The sequence below is a fragment of the Vipera berus genome, assembly GCF_964194415.1.
Source record: "Vipera berus genome assembly, chromosome: 13".
Classification (NCBI taxonomy): Eukaryota; Metazoa; Chordata; class Lepidosauria; order Squamata; family Viperidae; genus Vipera; species Vipera berus.
The window spans coordinates 4858482-4874234 of record NC_138216.1 but is presented as its reverse complement, the minus strand read 5'-3'; the positions used below and the strand labels follow the sequence as shown (position 1 = coordinate 4874234).

General features: G+C 45.6%; 3 protein-coding genes across 7 annotated transcripts in view; 1 reads left to right on the top strand and 2 right to left on the bottom strand.

Moving 5' to 3' along the window:
• Nucleotides 1–4424, bottom strand: part of TECPR1 (tectonin beta-propeller repeat containing 1) — a 31176-nt gene extending 26752 nt beyond the window's left edge. For 2 of the 3 annotated variants that reach the window (XM_081338085.1, XM_081338083.1), the window contains exons 1-2: nucleotides 3842–4424; nucleotides 589–821 (exon numbers count right to left, since the gene is read on the bottom strand). In XM_081338085.1, coding sequence (XP_081194211.1) covers nucleotides 589–819 — 231 coding nt within the window. In that variant the 5' untranslated portion in view covers nucleotides 820–821; nucleotides 3842–4424. Of the gene's footprint in view, nucleotides 1–588; nucleotides 2211–3841 lie in introns of those variants that run through there. The other variant, XM_081338084.1, reaches the window with a different exon arrangement.
• A 1954-nt stretch (nucleotides 4425–6378) lies between these two features.
• BRI3 (brain protein I3) lies at nucleotides 6379–13939 on the top strand. Its single transcript, XM_081338101.1, has 3 exons — nucleotides 6379–6809; nucleotides 10335–10452; nucleotides 13377–13939. The coding sequence occupies exons 1-3, from the start codon at nucleotides 6671–6673 to the stop codon at nucleotides 13507–13509; spliced, it is 390 nt and encodes a 129-aa protein (XP_081194227.1). The 5' UTR covers nucleotides 6379–6670; the 3' UTR covers nucleotides 13510–13939.
• Nucleotides 13940–14178: 239 nt separating this feature from the next.
• Nucleotides 14179–15753, bottom strand: part of BAIAP2L1 (BAR/IMD domain containing adaptor protein 2 like 1) — a 40183-nt gene continuing 38608 nt past the window's right edge. For all 3 annotated transcript variants that reach the window (XM_081338094.1, XM_081338095.1, XM_081338096.1), the window contains exon 14: nucleotides 14179–15500. In XM_081338094.1, coding sequence (XP_081194220.1) covers nucleotides 15425–15500 — 76 coding nt within the window. In that variant the 3' untranslated portion in view covers nucleotides 14179–15424. The remainder of the gene's footprint in view (nucleotides 15501–15753) is intronic.

Genomic DNA, 15753 nt, shown 5'->3' with positions numbered 1-15753 from the left:
GACTTACCCTCTGAGAGCTGTATGCAAGGTAATCTCATTTTAGTCTATGCTGATTAGTGTACTTTTAAAGTGACAGTAAAGTTATTATTCTGTTCTATATTCTGTTCTGTTCTACATTCTGTTGTTTTATATTCTATTCTATGTTCTACATTCTATTCTATATTCTATATCCTATATCCTATTCTCTATATTCTCTTCTCTTCTCTTCTACATTCCATTCCATATATTCTATTCTATTCTGTAATTCTATTCTATTCTATTCTATTCTATTCTATTCTATTCTATTCTATTCTATTCTATTCTATAATATTCCTATTCTATTCTATTCTATTCTATTCTATTCTATTCTATTCTATTCTATTCTATTCTATTTTCTATTCTATTCTGTATTTCTATTCTATTTCTATTTCTATTCTACAAGCTGCCAACCAGTGGAAAAAGGCTGCCACTTGGAAGTGGAAATTCTCCTTGACAAGAGATCCTCAGCCAGAGGCTGAAAAACCCTTTAGCAGATTCTGCACTGAGTGCAAAGTGTCAGGCTGGATGACCCCCGAGACCCCTTCCAGGACAACGCTGCACTCGCTGTACCTGATTCTCGTAGGTTTCCTCTTTGAACCGGATGGGGACGTCGCTAGAGTGTACGTAGACGTAGACTTGGTGGTCGCAAGCGAGTCCCCAGCAGCATTGCTTGATGGCCGAAACGCGCTTCAATTCCAGCTCTCCATCTTTGCACAGCTCCCAGTACTGGCCGGCGGTGGACAAGGTGTACACCTTCCCAAAAATATCCACAGCCCAGAGGAGAGATTGGGAGCTGCTCATGGCTGAAAAAACACAAGGGGCAGAGGTGGGTAAGGGGTTTACTCTTTAGTTGCACAAGACACAGAAAGACTTGGCTACCGTTTCAACTGGGAAACTGTGAGCAAGCCAAACCCAAAAGCGCTGGAAGCCTCCGACCAGTCAGCCGTCGATGGGCACATAGAGATAAATGAAGTCTACACAAGAGACCATCAAAAAGCCAAAAAGCAAATAGGAGAGACCAAAAGACTCCCCTCACCAGCATTCAACAGCCAGATGAGCAGAGCTTAACATCAAGATTAACAGCAGACTAACAGTCAAGACTCCAGCTCAGACAAGCAATCAAACAAGAAACATCAGCCCTGATGTTTCCCAGCTTGGGTAATGAAACATCTGCAAGAAAATAACCAAACTCAGGGGGCACCATATACCCCTCTTTCAACCCTGAGTGAGAAATATTCTCCTTTATTGAAACAATAAACACTATAACACTTGTCTGAGACGGTGTAGGTTCTCCTGCTTAAGCAGGGGGCTGGACTAGAAGACCTCCAAGGTCCCTTCCAGATTCTATTCTATTCTGTTCCCCATTCTATATTCTATTCTATTCTATTCTATTCTATTCTATTCTATTCTATTCTATTCTATTCTATTCTATTCTTCTTCCTGTTTCTATTCTATTCTATTCTATTCTATTCTATTCTATTCTATTCTATTCTATTCTATTCTATTCTATTCTATTCTATTCTATTCTATTCTGTTCTATTTTCTTTTCTATTCTATTCTATTCTATTCTATTCTATTCTATTCTATTCTATTCTATTCTATACTATTCTCTATTTATTCTATTCTATTTTCTATTTATTCTAATCTATTCTATTCTATTTTCTATTTATTCTATTCTATTCTATTCTATTCTATTCTATTCTATTCTATTCTATTCTATTCTATTCTATTCTATTCTATTCTCTATTCTCTCTTATTTCTATTTCTATTCTCAAGGAACCAGCATGAACGATACTGACAGGGCAAGCCACTTGTATATAAGCAGTGAGCAAACCTCACTTCCTTTTAACACTGATGATGTTACCTAGCTGGGTCATGAAACGTCTGCAAGCAAGCCACCAGTCCCAGAGGGCACCAAGGACCCCACAGTTCACCCTTAGGCTACAAATACTCTATTCTGAGGGGTTTACATAGGACTAACCCCTCATCTGGTTTCTCCCAAAGGCAGTTTTACTTCCCAGAGTCAGAAGAGGGTCTGGGGGAGGTGGCTGCAATAGGAAGAAAAAAAATGACACCCAATTCACAGAAATGGGACAGATCAAAGGGGGCAAAAAGAGCCTTGGTGGAGCAGTGGGCTAATGCCTCCTTAAGTAACACCAGCTGCCTGCCATTAGTGCAGGTTCGAGTCCCACCAGGCTCAAGGTTGACTCAGCCTTCCATCCTTCCGAGGTAGGTAAAATGAGGACCCAGATTGTTGGGGGCAAATAAGCTGACTTTGTAATAATGCCGCTTGGTGTGTGTGTGAAAGCCCTAATAAGCAGGCATATACATAGAATGAAGGCTACTGCTAAGCTTGTAAGCCGCCCTGAGTCTTCGGAGAAGGGCGGGATATAAATGGGATTAAAATAAAAAAAATAAAAAAACAAAACAATTTGAACCTCACTAGTAAAAAAGCAGGATCAGCTGGAATGGGACAAGAGAACTGAACACAGTGAAGACCCCCACCCCTACCACCACCACAGGGATTTTCAAGCTTGGCCCTTTTAGGACTTGTGGACTTCAACTCCCAGAATTCCTCAGCCACCACGTCTGGCTGAGGAGTTCTGGGAGTTGAAGTCCACAAGTCACAAAAAGGGCCAGGTCCTGAAGGCCCCTGCTCCACCCCACGTCTTAAATAATGCTAATTTATTATCTGTCAAAACATTGCTTTGATTTCTTTATCGCCTTGGCAACCCTCTCTCTCTCTCTCTCTATCCAGGAGTTCCAGACAGCGCGCCCGGATTAGATTATTATTATTTTTTTAAATCACATTTACAGGAAAGCCAGATCCGCGTCCAGCCCTCTCTCTCCCCCCCACCCCCCCCTTCAATCCAAATGGATTTGCTCCACAGCAAAGCCAAGCCAGGCATGACACTCCCAGATGCTCAGCTGGCTCCTTTCCAATGAAAGCCAGTCATTCAAAGGGGTTTGGGGGGGTGATCAGATAATGGGGGGGGCGGGCGGGGTGGAGGACGGAAGGCTCCAGGAGAAGCCCCCTCCCCATATTATTTTAATTTATTTGATCTAACGGTTTCTGCGGCTGCCCATCTCACCTCTCTGCGGTTCTACTGTGATGAGAGAAGGGGAGCTGGGAGGGGAATTTAAAAGGGAAGGTGCTTGGGAGGGGTGCAAACCTGCGACGGGGGGGGCAGTGGTGGGCTAAGGGAGGAAAATAATAAAAGGCGGAATAAAAATGAAATTTTAAAAAAATAATAATCATCATCTTTAAGGTCGCCTCTTGTCCCCGAGCCTATATTAACACGCCTTCCCAAAAACCGAGGCAGCCTTGGAAACAGGGGGTGGGGGTGGGGGGGCCAAAAAAAACGAAAAAAAAAAAGGCCACGTCCGAATTTACAGCTGTAAATTGCAACCGGATTAAGTCTAATCAAATCAACCGGATTAAGTCTCATAAAATATGTCTGATAAAAAAAATAATCAAAAAAAATTAGCCCCTGCAAAGACACCCCCCCCATCGCATTTTTTTTAAAAAAAATTTCATTTATTTGCTCGATTTCTGTAGCCGCCTATCTGAGCCCAGGAGCTCTGGGGGGGGGGGCGGGAGGGAGGGGGGGCCCTTTTATGACTCATGGACTTCAACTCCCAGAATTCCTCAGCCAGCATGCCTGGCTGAGGAATTCTGGGAGTTGAAGTCCATGAGTCATAAAAGGGCCGAGTTTGAAGACCCCTGTAAATCTAAACGATCACTCCGGGAAAAGGACGGGCTGCGCCGGCTCCCTCCGTCTCCTCCTCCTCCTCCTCCTCGGGCCCCAACCGTCTCTTCTACCTGAGCCTCCGGGCTTTGCTTTCGGCTTCGCCTCTTCCACGGCCGGCGAGAAACGCGCAGCAAAAGGCAGAAGCAGCTGCAACCCAAGGAAAGAGAATCCCCCCCCCCCGAGAAGGCGCCTCCTGATTGGCGGAGAGCGCGGAGGCCTCGGCTCCGATTGGCCGGCTCCAGAATCAGATGGAACAGGGCGTTCTTTTCTCCCCGCCTACTTGTTTGCAAGGCCGATGGAAGCAGCTGTTCGCTTGGGCTGTGACGTCACGCCTCGCGGAAGATCCGGGACAGCCCCGGCAAGACGCGTGTGTTGGCAGGTCGTGGGGAAGGAAGTGCAAAAAAAAAAAAAAAAGAAAAGAAAAGAAAAAAGAGAGAGGCAGTTTCTTCTGCAATTTGGATTGCCTCCCCGCCCCCCCCCGCTTTTTTTTTTTTCCAAACAGGAAGATACAAGGCCTATGAAATAGCATTCTTCTGCTGTCTGCTGCTGGCGTAAATTACACAGGCTGGGTTCCCCAGGGGTACCAAGCCCTGGTTTGTTCAAGGGTGGCCTCTTCCTTAAGTTACAACTGGCTGGCTTCGCCAACACGTTAAATAAATCACAAAGCATGGATTACACATAAGCTCAGCGGCTGCATTCATAGGTTGCTCTGGCCTGAACTATAGTTTGCTTACAGAACAATGCGTAGTTGGCTGGGTCTCTGCAATCTCTTAAACTGTGTTTGTGCAAACTATGAAGCCCAAACTGGGTTTGTTTGGCTTTGGCTGGGGAATTCTGGGAGTCAAAGTTTACCAGTCTTAAAGTCGCCCAGGTGGGGAAACCCTGCATTAAAATAAACGTTGTTGAAAGCTGGTCAGTTGAAACAGGCTGGACTTCAGCTGCCCTAATCCCCCCCCCCCAAAACCAAGCAGAGGATCCCCTTTCTTTGGGGAAGGCGATAGGGATCAAGTCCTCGACTTACAGTCACAATTGAATCTGGCTTCCCCGTTGACTTTGCTTGTCAGAAGGCGGCAAAAGGAGATCACGTGACCCCCGTCGTCAATATGAACCAGCTGCCAAGAGTGCAGATTTTGATCAGGCGATGTGGGGATATTGCAAAGGTCCGTCACTATGAAAATCGGCCCTAAGTCATTTTTCCCCCCCAATGCTGTTATAACGTGGAATGGTCGCTAAACGAACCGTTGAAAGTCAAGGACTACCTCTGTGTGTGTATGTGTGTATATATACACACTTCTCCCAGAAGAACGAAGCTGAAGCCACCAGCCTGAGGATGATGGATGAGATTTCGTTGAAACGTTGCTCTTACACCTTCAATTCTACGTGGGAAAAAACCCGAATGACCAAAGATCTACATACATATATATGTAGACGTCCTCGGACAAGCGCTGGCTCTTCGGCTTTGAAACGGAGATGAGCACCGGCCCCTAGAGTCGGAAACGACTAGCACGCATGTGCGGGGGAACCTTTACCTTTACCTATATATATATATAGTCGAATCCCGAGTGCCGCGTAGCAGAGTGAGCACCTGTTACTCGTCCCAGCTTCTGCCAACCTAGCAGTTTGAAAGCACGTCAAAATGCAAGTAGAAAAATAGGGACCGCTACGGTGGGAAGGGAACAGCGTTCCGTGCGCCTTTGGCGTCTAGTCATGCCGGCCACATGACCACGGAGACGTCCTCGGTCAAGCGCCGGCTCTTCGGCTTTGAAACGGAGATGAGCACCGGCCCCTAGAGTCGGAAACGACTAGCACGCATGTGCGGGGGAACCTTTAAGTTTACCTTTATTTACTTAACTTAACCTACTTACTTTTTGATAGATAGATAGATAGATAGATAGATAGATAGATAGATACATACATATAGATACATGTAGATACATATATACATATATATATATATATATATATATATATATATATGTGTGTGTATATATATATATATATATATATATATATATATATATATGTATATATATATATATATGTATGTATATATATATATATATATATATATATATATATATATGTGTATATATATATATATATATATATATATATATATATATATATATATATATATATATATATATATATATATATATATATATATATATATATATATATATATATATATATATATATATATATATATATAAATGTGTGTGTGTGCGTGTGTTCGTTCCCTTGTCCACTTCAACTCCCAGAATCCCCCATCCCTCCCTTCTAAAAACATCCCGGGCGTTCCTTCCCCGTCTCCTTTCATCCCCCTTTCCTTCAAAGCAGGAAAGTGCGAAAGAAGGGAAGGCCAGGCTGCAGAGCCAAAGCGGGCGAAGCTCGGGGGGGGGGCGTCGCCTCCCCTTTAAGAGGGGCTTCCCCCCTCCTTTTCCCTCCCTCCCCCCCATTCCACGTGTCTCCGGAGGAGTCCCCGGCGGGCGGGGAGGGGGAGGAGGGGGAGGAGGAGGAGGAGAAGGGGGAGGGGGAGTTTTTCCAAGCCGAGGAAATCACGTGACCGCCAGTCTTGTGACCGGGCTGACTCGCCGCCGCCCGCCCGCCCGCCCGCCCGTCCGCAGGCACAAAGCGCCGCTCGCTGCTCTCGGCGGGCGACTCTCGCGCGGAGCTTCCTCCGGGGCGACCCCCTGCCCCCCCCCCGGGTTGCCCCCTTCCACACACACACACACACACACACACACACACACACCCCATGCCCCGACGGCTCTGGCTGCAGTTGCTGCTGGCTGCTCCTCGGAGCCGCGTCGGGACCGAGCAGCCCTCCCGGGTCTGAGCCTCGCTTCCCACCCCCGCCCCAGTTTTCTCTCCGGTCCGCCGCCGCCCCCGCCCCAGCTATGGACGGCAAGCCCTTGCTGCAGGACCGGCCGCCGCCGTACAGCCCCTACGGGCCGGGGGGCAACTACCCAGCCCATACCTACGGGGCCATCCCGCCGGCGCCGCCCTACCCGTTCCCAGCCGCGGGCACCGGGCCAGGTGAGGGCAGGAAAGGGGGGGGTTCCCGGGCAGGAGTGCCCCGCTTGTGTGTGTGTGTGGGGAGGGACTCCCTCCTTGCAAAAGGAGAGAAGGTGTTGCCTGGGGAGAGAGTGCCTCTGAGCGCGGGCAGAGCGCCTCTCCGGGCGTGGGAAAGGGAAGGAAGAGGCAGGTGGGTTAGGGTGGGGTTCCCGGGCAGGAGTGCCCCGCTTGTGTGTGTGTGTGTGTGTGGGACTCCCTCCTTGCAAGGGGAGAGAAGGTGTTGCCTGGGGAGAGAGTGCCTCTGAGCGCGGGCAGAGCGCCTCTCCGGGCGTGGGAAAGGGAAGGAAGAGGCAGGTGGGTTAGGGTGGGGTTCCCGGGCAGGAGTGCCCCGCTTGTAGGGGGGAGACTCCCTCCTTGCAAGGGGAGAGAAGGTGTTGCCTGGGGGGGAGAGAGTGCCTCTGAGCGCGGGCAGAGCGCCTCTCCGGGCGTGGGAAGGGAAAGGAGGGGAGGGCTTACCTGGAGTTTCGTTTCTCACCTTGGGGGCGTGGCTTTCCGGGCTTGCCAGCTGGAGAAGGGGAAGCCCAGCTCTTATGAAAGGTGTGTGTGTGTGTGTGTGTGTGTGTGTATTGAAGGCCACCCTCCTCCTCCTCTTCCTTCTCAAGGCTGGCCCCGCTCTGGTCAACTTCAGCAGCCCGCAGGACTACAGTTCCCATCAAGCCCGGCAGAGATGAGGATTGCGATTTGGACACAGCTGGGGGGGGCGCCCTGTTGGCGAAGAGGGGTGGAGATGGAGCGCTTAGGGATGCTGGTTTGCTAGAGAGGAAGAGGAGGAGAGGAGAGGAGAGGAAGGAACGAACGAAAACCTAGGGGAAAGCAGCTGGGTTGGGAGGAGGAATTTTTTTTCTCCCAAAAACTCCTACAAAGTTTTTTTCCCCCCTTCCCCCACCAAGGAACCCATTGTTGTTGTTTCTTTAGCTTAAAAATTGGGGAACTTCAGTTCTGTTGACCAGGCAGCAGCAGCCGCCATTCAGAGGCTTTTCTGGATTTAAACTTTTTTAAAAAAAAAAGATTTTGAGTAACATTGAGCCTAAGGCCAGGAAAGGTTGAGGGCAAGAGAAGAATGGGATGACAGAGAAGGAGGTGGCTGGACGGAGTCACTGACGTGAGCTTAAAGGGACTCCAGAAGATGGTAGAGGACAGGAAGGCCTGGAGGAACGTTGTCCATGGGGTCGCGATAGGTCGGACACGACTTTGCAACTAACAACAACAACATTGTTGAGTCTGTGGTGATTCATTTGAGACTTTCAAGAGTGGGGTTTTTTTTGGAGAAGGCTTTGTTTTATAGCCACTTCCTTAGATAAAAAAACCCCAGCCTTTGAATTCCACGATCGAGGAAAGATCTCCCCCTCCCCCCCTCGTTAGGATCCATGATGGCGGTTCAGAGGAAAGGCTCAAAAGGCCAACAGTTTGCTTGTGGTTTAGTGCGGGGTGTAAACTCGGCCAGCATAGCCTGCAAAGATTGCTGATCATCTGTATTTTTATACCACCACACCTGCAAAGATTCGTGGAGTCTTAAAAGGAAGAATCCTGGCAGACGTCATTAATAAATCACCAGTACAGTATTGCCAAAGAACAAATGTGGTTTGGAAACTTGTACAAGCCAACCCGGTGGTGACTTATAGAGGGTTTCTCAATCTCGGCAGCTTTTAAAATGGGCGGACTTCAACTCCCAGAATTTTCCAGCTAGCCATAATAAGGCATAATTATTATGAAAAGGGGCTACCAAAGTCCTCCCAATTTGGGACTATTCATTAACTTAACACCAATCTTTCCTTCGGGCGCAGAACCGTTTGGTCCAGCTACCACACCGACTTTGCATTATCATGGTTTGCTGAGTAAACCCCAACGGGCTGGGTCTGTGCCTCCCTTTAGAGTGGATGTCACAATTTGCACATCTGCAGGGCTGGTTTGCTTGTTGCATGAAAGCCCCACCAAGAAAATTTCATCGGAGCTTAGAAAGATAGATGGAGGCAATGATTTGGAGAAGAATGGGGGTATATCTAAAAGGATTTGGCCTTTTCTTTAGCCGAGATGCTGGTCTGCTTTGGAAAGATACCAATCAAGGAAAATATGTGTAGTTTAAGGTTGAAATGAGGGGTCCTTGGTGCTCTCTGAACTTGGTGGTGACTAGTGACTAGCCTTGATGATGTTACCTAGCTTGGTAATGAAACATCTGCGAGAAAGCAAGCTCGGAGAGCACCAAGGCTTGGAAAGGGTTTTCTGCTTTGGTCCTGCCAAAGGATCGGTTTGGAGAAGATAACCTTTAACCCCAGGACCATTTATAGGCCTCAACACACAAAAGAGCAGAAGGCCCAGGTTCTAGGGTGAGTAACAATGATTATGGGGTATTGAGGAGAATTTCTCCAAGCTCCCTTTGAGTGGAGGCTGTTGACAACGTGGAGATGGGACCAACAAAGAACATCTCTAAAGGATCTTCAACTTTCAAAGGGTTGGAGATATTTTCAGGATTCGTTTTGTGTGGTTGAGTAGGGAAAAAGACACTTAAGAGTTGTGGTTTGGGTTTAATTTGGGAGAAGCAACGCTGATAGGTACAAGCGAAGGGGACTTGCTTAGTGTCCAAAAGGGCTTTGGTACTCAATGGTTTGCATTGGGGGGAGATCTTGCAGACCAGTTGTGACGTTCTCCCAAGCTTTGGACCTCAGCTCTGCTCGATGGCTTTCTTCTCAACGGCTTCTTCTGGGGTTCAGATGCTCCTGATCCTGTTTGGACCAGGTTCCACCTCTGAAATGAAGACTTGACCATAGAATGACCATAGCTCTAACACAGAGGGCTTTAAACTTGGCCCTTTTATGACTTGTGGACTTCAACTCCCAGAATCCCTCAGCCAGGCACGCTGGCTGAGGAATTCTGGGAGTTGAAGTCCACAAGTCATCAAAGGGTCATAGTTCCCTCATGCTGGCTGAGGAATTCTGGGAGTTGAAGTCCACAAGTCACAAAAGGGCCAAGTTTGAAGACCCCCTGCTCTAACAGGAAAATGAGCTCTCTAGTTGCCTGGTATGTTGTTAAATGAAACATTTCTGTGAGCTTTCTCCCCTTTTTACAAGCTTTCTTGCCACGGTTGTTAAGCGAATCACTGCGGCTTTAAGTTAGAGACACGGTTGTGAAGGGAATTTGGCTTCCCCCATTGACTTTGCTGGCCAGAAGGTGCCCAAAGTGGGTCACATGACACACACACACACACACACACCCGAGACATGGAGACCGTCGTAAATATGATGAGTCAGTTGCCAAGTGTTCTGAATTTTGATCATGTCACCGCGGGGATGCTGTAATGGTCATAATTGGGGAAAACGGTCATAAGTGCCGCTGTAACTTTGAATGGTCACTAAATGGGCTGGATTGCCTGCAGTGCCACAGTTGTACAAGCTTACACAATGAAGGAAGGAGGCAGAGGAGGTCAAGATGGGGTTTCCACAATGCTGGTCCTGATAATGTTCCTCTTCTCCATTTTGTTTCTCTGTCCAGGATATACAGCTCCCGCTGGCCCACAGCCACACAACTATCCCAATACTACATATACAATAATCCAGCAGCCCCCTCCCACCACATCTGTCATTGTCGTTGGTGGCTGCCCAGCTTGCAGGTAAGTTTTCCTTTTTTGGGGGGTGGGGGGGAACCTATTTTATGGGCAGTCCTCAACTCATCACCCACAGCTGGGAATCAGAACTTCCGTCGCTGAGCTTTGCTTCTGTTGCGAAGTGAATCGAATCCGATTTTACAAGCTTTTTTTTTTTTTGCCAAAGTTAAGCGTTATCACTGCAGTGGATAAATGAATCCCACTGTTGTTCAGTGAATCCAGTTCTCCGCCCGTCGGCTTTGCCGCTTGGAAGTTGGCAAATGGCGATCGGGTGACACCGGGATGCTGCAACCATCGTGTATACGTGCTGGTTTCCGGGCAGCTGAATTTTTGTCACGTGACCGTGGGGATGCTGCCACGGTCTTGTGTGTGTGTGTGTGTGTGTACGGGTTGTAAGTGACTTTTTTCGGTGCTGTTGCAAGTTTGAACTGTCGCTCAATGAATAGTTTTAAATTGAGGACTGCCCGTATTTACCAAATGGAGTGGCTTATCAGGAGAGAGAGTAGAGATGGAATGGAATGGAATGGAATGGAATAGAATAGAATAGAATAGAATAGAATAGAATAGAATAGAATAGAATAGAATATATGGAATGGAGTGGAAATTAGAATAGAATAGAATAGAATAGAATAGAATAGAATAGAATAGAATAGAATAGAATAGAATAGAATAGAATAGAATGATAGAATAGAGTAGAGTAGAGTAGAATAATGATGGAGTGGAATGGAATTAGGATTAGGATTAGGATTAGAATAGAATAGAATAGAATAGAATAGAATAGAATAGAATAGAATAGAATAGAATAGAATAGAATAGAATAGAATGATAGAATAGAGTAGAGTAGAGTAGAATAATGATGGAGTGGAATGGAATTAGGATTAGGATTAGAATAGAATAGAATAGAATAGAATAGAATAGAATAGAATAGAATAGAATAGAATAGAATAGAATAGAATAGAATAGAATAGAATATATGGAGTGGAGTGGAAATTAGAATAGAATAGAATAGAATAGAATAGAATAGAATAGAATAGAATAGAATAGAATAGAATGATAGAATAAGAGTAGAGTAGAGTAGAATAATGATGGAGTGGAATGGAATTAGGATTAGGATTAGAATAGAATAGAATAGAATAGAATAGAATAGAATAGAATAGAATAGAATAGAATAATTGGAAGGGACCTTGGAGGTCTTCTAGTCCAACCCCCTGCTCAAGTAGGAGACCCAGTACCATTTCAGACAAGTGGCTGTCCAGTCTCTCCTCAAAAACCTCGAGCGATGAAGATTAATTGTTCCAAGTTAAGATCAACAGCATAGGCCACAAAATGGCCACCTCTGGGGCACCCTCCCAAATCTCACCAAATCACCTTGTCTTTAAGGACTTAAACCAAAAAGCTGCAGGTTTTTTTAAATTTCTTTCTAGAATCCTAGCAAGGTTGGGGCCATTTTTGGGTTTGGAGGCGTCCAGAGAAAGGAAAGGAATCGAAGCAAAATCATTGATGGTTCGACGGATAACATCCTGGAAGCAAAAAAGATGGCGGAAGACTTTAAACCGATGGTTTAAAGGCCTCAGCCTTGGCAACTGGGAGGTAGCGTGAAGCTGCCAAATGCCGATTGAGGGTGACCAATGGAAATGTTCAGGCTTCTAGCTTCTCTAGGAGAGCGGCAACGGGTCTGTGAGTTGGGCTCAAGTTCGAAGATTTACATTCATGCCACTATGTTGGTTTCCGTGACGCTTTTCACTTCCTGGTGTTGCTTTCAGCTCTGGGCATCTCCAGGTTCCTGCCCCAAGGATTAACCAGGCCTGACCCTGCGTAACGTCCCAGCTGGGAGAAAACATCCTGTTTTATCATGGTGTATTTCCTTGCATGCCGCGTTCTTTTCGTGGTGTGTCTTTTTAGCACAATTGCTAAACAATTGAGTCGAAACAAACTCGGTTAAATAAACCGTCCTCCGTGCACGGTGAATTAATTAAACCCCAACGGGGTTTTTCTGGCCAATTTGAAATGTCTGTGGCTCTCTAAGCAGGACGTCCCAACTTTAAAACGGCGTGTAAACATTCATTGTCTATTTTTAGACGGCCTTGGGAGGAGCAACCTTAAACCATGGGAAAGGTTTCCTCCCCCCCAGCTAATTTTTACTGTATAACTAAGATTAGCAAGTACAATCATTTCTCTAAATGGAAAGTTTTACAGCTCTCTGCCTTCCCCTTAGCTGACCGAAGCTGTGATCGTCCTCGCAAAAATTGTCAGCATTTCCACAAGATTTCAAAGGCAGACAAATTACAGACAGACCTTGAGTTACGACTGGAACATCTGTGGCCGAGCGATGCAGTTGTCAAGTCAGTTGCACCCAATTTTGGGACCTCTTTTGCCAGGGTCACTAAGCAGATCACGTGGTCTTTAAGTGAATCCAACTTCACCCATTGTCGGAAGGACGCAGAGGGTGAATCACATGATCACGGGACCCTGTCTGAATTGGGATTCCGCCACGGCAGATTTTCCCCACTAGCTTGCAACAAGCGAAGTCACTATGGGGAAGCCAGATTTGCTGAGTGGCCGGTGTGCTTCACTTAACAACTGCAGTGATTCACTTAAAAACTCTGGCCAAAAATTGTAAGACGGGGCAAATCTCACTTAGCCGCCTTGCTTAGCAACAGCGGAGGATTGCCTGGGTAAAAGATGCAAGTAGCCTGGTTCTCTCTGGCACTGGAATTCTGGAAGTTGAAGTCCGCGCATCTCAAAATGGCCGACGCTGAGGAAAAATCCACCCCACAGAATGAAACACCCAGTATTTATTTGTGTGTGTGTGTGTGTGTTGCAGCACTCTGGGCCTGTGTACGTGTGCAAACACATTGGGTTTCATTGCTTTGGCTTTAGCACACTGCCACTAACTTCTTCCTTCTTGTTGTGTGTTTTTCCTTTTGCAGAGTTGGCGTCCTGGAAGACACCTTTACCTGCCTTGGCATCCTCTGCGCCATCCTTTTTTTTCCTCTCGGGATTATCTTTTGCCTCGCCTTGAGACAACGAACGTGTCCTAACTGCGGGGCCACGTTTGGTTAAGGGATCAGCCCCCCCTCCCCATCTCACCCCGGAGGCTTTGAGGAGCTGTACCCCCCTTTTTTTCTAATGTAAATGTCATATACAATCAATTCGCTGCGTCAGAGCTGATTTTGTAAAAACAAAAACAAAAAAACAATTATTACCAAGCACGGGCAGTCTTTCTCTTTTCATAGGTGAAACTGATATTCGAGCACACCTGTTACGAAGCACACAGTTTTGGGGTTTTTGTGCTTTAAATGCACCTTTTTTTGGGGGGGGGGAAGGAAATTTCAATAAAAGTGCTTTTTTCAAACATGACAAAGAAGCCCAGCTTTTCCACCCGTTCTCCGAATTAAGAGAAAAATCTCTTCCCATAAGAAGCGTTAAATCTTGTTCAGTGGGCAGAGCGTAGATTCTCGGTGTCAGAGTAAAAATTGAAAAAAGAAAAAAAGGCTGGTCTGAATTATGTAAGCAAAAGCTAATGCTGCTTTTGACAATTTGTAGACTAAATTATCAGTAGTTCTTCTCAAACCGGGCTATAATTCATATGCTATTTCTAGCAGTTCTGAGGAGCTCTGAAAAATACGGAGTGAAAATGACAAATTTGTGCCATAAAAAAGAGCCACTTTGGTATCTGGCTACGGCACCAGGCTAGAAAACTGGGAGATGGTGAGTTCTAGTTCTGCCTTAGGGTTGAAAGACAGTTGGGCCAACCACCAGGAGACGGTGAGTTCTGGTTCCACCTTAGCCACAAAGCCAGCTGGGCGACCTTGGGCCAGTCACTTTCTCTCAGCCCTAGGATGGAAGAACAGCAAACCACTTCTGAAAAATAAAGTGAAGGGACTTTTTCAGGCAGTGTCTGAAAATGAGACACAATTGAACAGAAAAAAAAAATCTCTTTTAAGGCTTTCTGTCCAATGATCCACCGTCAAAAAGGCTTGTTTCAGACAATCCTGTTAAAACAGCATCCCATAAAGGAGAATATTAGTAGTATTAATATTAATATGAGTCCCTGGTGCTGCCTGAACTTGGTTGTTTTCTTGCAAATATTTCGGTGTTGGCACTGATGAGGTTACTAGTTTGGGTAATGAAACGTCTGCAAGAGAACCAAGCTTGTAAGCCGCCCTGAGTCTTCGGAGAAGGGCGGGATATAAATGGAATTTAAAAAAAAATTAAAAATAAAAATAAAAAATAAAATCCTATTTAAAGGAAGAGAGAGTAATAGATTTTATGTACTGCAAACCAATGAGAGAATGTCCCGTTTTCTGATTAGAGTATTTATTTATTACTGTATCCCTAAGGCATTTTATCTTAGCTTATGTAATGAAAATATTATTTGGCATGATAATTCTCTTAGGTCATCCTTAAATGGCTTGCCTGTTTAAAAAGCAGCTACTCGTATCTCTCTTAAGTAAATTGTACAAGCAAAAGTAAAACGGAACTGATCCACAGGATTAAACCACACCATTGGCACAAAACGTCTAAGCAGTGATGCTGGTAATACAAGGCTAAAGGATCAGATCTGCTGGTTTCTATATTTGGCTATTTCTGCTTTCCTAAAGTTAATTCTGTCTTCCTAAACAAGGCACGCTGTAAAATCAAAGCAAAATCTGCAGCCATTCACAATTAGCAGAAACAAGAAGCCAAAAAAAAAAAAAAAGCTCATTTAAAAAAGTCAAGAAACTTTGGCAATTTGCTGCTGCTGCTGCTGTACATATTAATTAACATTTAAATAAAGGTTAAAAACAAACTTCAGACAGTATTTGGAAATCATATTGCTGAAGACAGTATGGCCGCCATCAACCAGGGGACGCTCCAGATGCTGAGCTGGCAGCGAAGTCCCAACGCAACACCTTGAAGGACCACAGGCTGCGGCAGGCTGTGCAATGTTAACAAGGTAGGATTTAAAAAAAAATCGGGGGTTTTTCAGTGCCACTCATCGAAGGATTGGTGCCGATCTGTCGTTCGTGACTGTCGGTCGGAGTTTCACGGTTGCAAACGGATTTTCGCCACTGTAAGAAAGCAGACACGCGAGGGCACAGATAGAAGCGCAATGAGAAGGCTTGTGATAATAAGCCCTATTATTTTTACAAGGGAAAAAGATTATTATTATTATTAATTTTATTTGTATAAAATAAAAGATGGTTTCAATCCATTTCCAAGAATGTGATTAAGACCACCTGAACAGTTCCAGAAGATCTCACGGAAAGATAAACCAAGGCTGTTGTTTTTTTTTGGGGGGGGGGTTGAGTCTGTTGCATGTTT

What these genes read in the sequence shown, in the direction of transcription:
- BRI3 (XM_081338101.1), top strand. Translation starts at nt 6,671, where the DNA reads ATGGACGGCAAGCCCTTGCTGCAGGACCGGCCGCCGCCGTACAGCCCC. An exon ending in AGCCGCGGGCACCGGGCCAG is followed by an intron (nt 6,810 to 10,334) that starts GTGAGGGCAGGA and finishes TTCTCTGTCCAG; the next exon opens with GATATACAGCTCCCGCTGGC. An exon ending in GGTGGCTGCCCAGCTTGCAG is followed by an intron (nt 10,453 to 13,376) that starts GTAAGTTTTCCT and finishes TTCCTTTTGCAG; the next exon opens with AGTTGGCGTCCTGGAAGACA.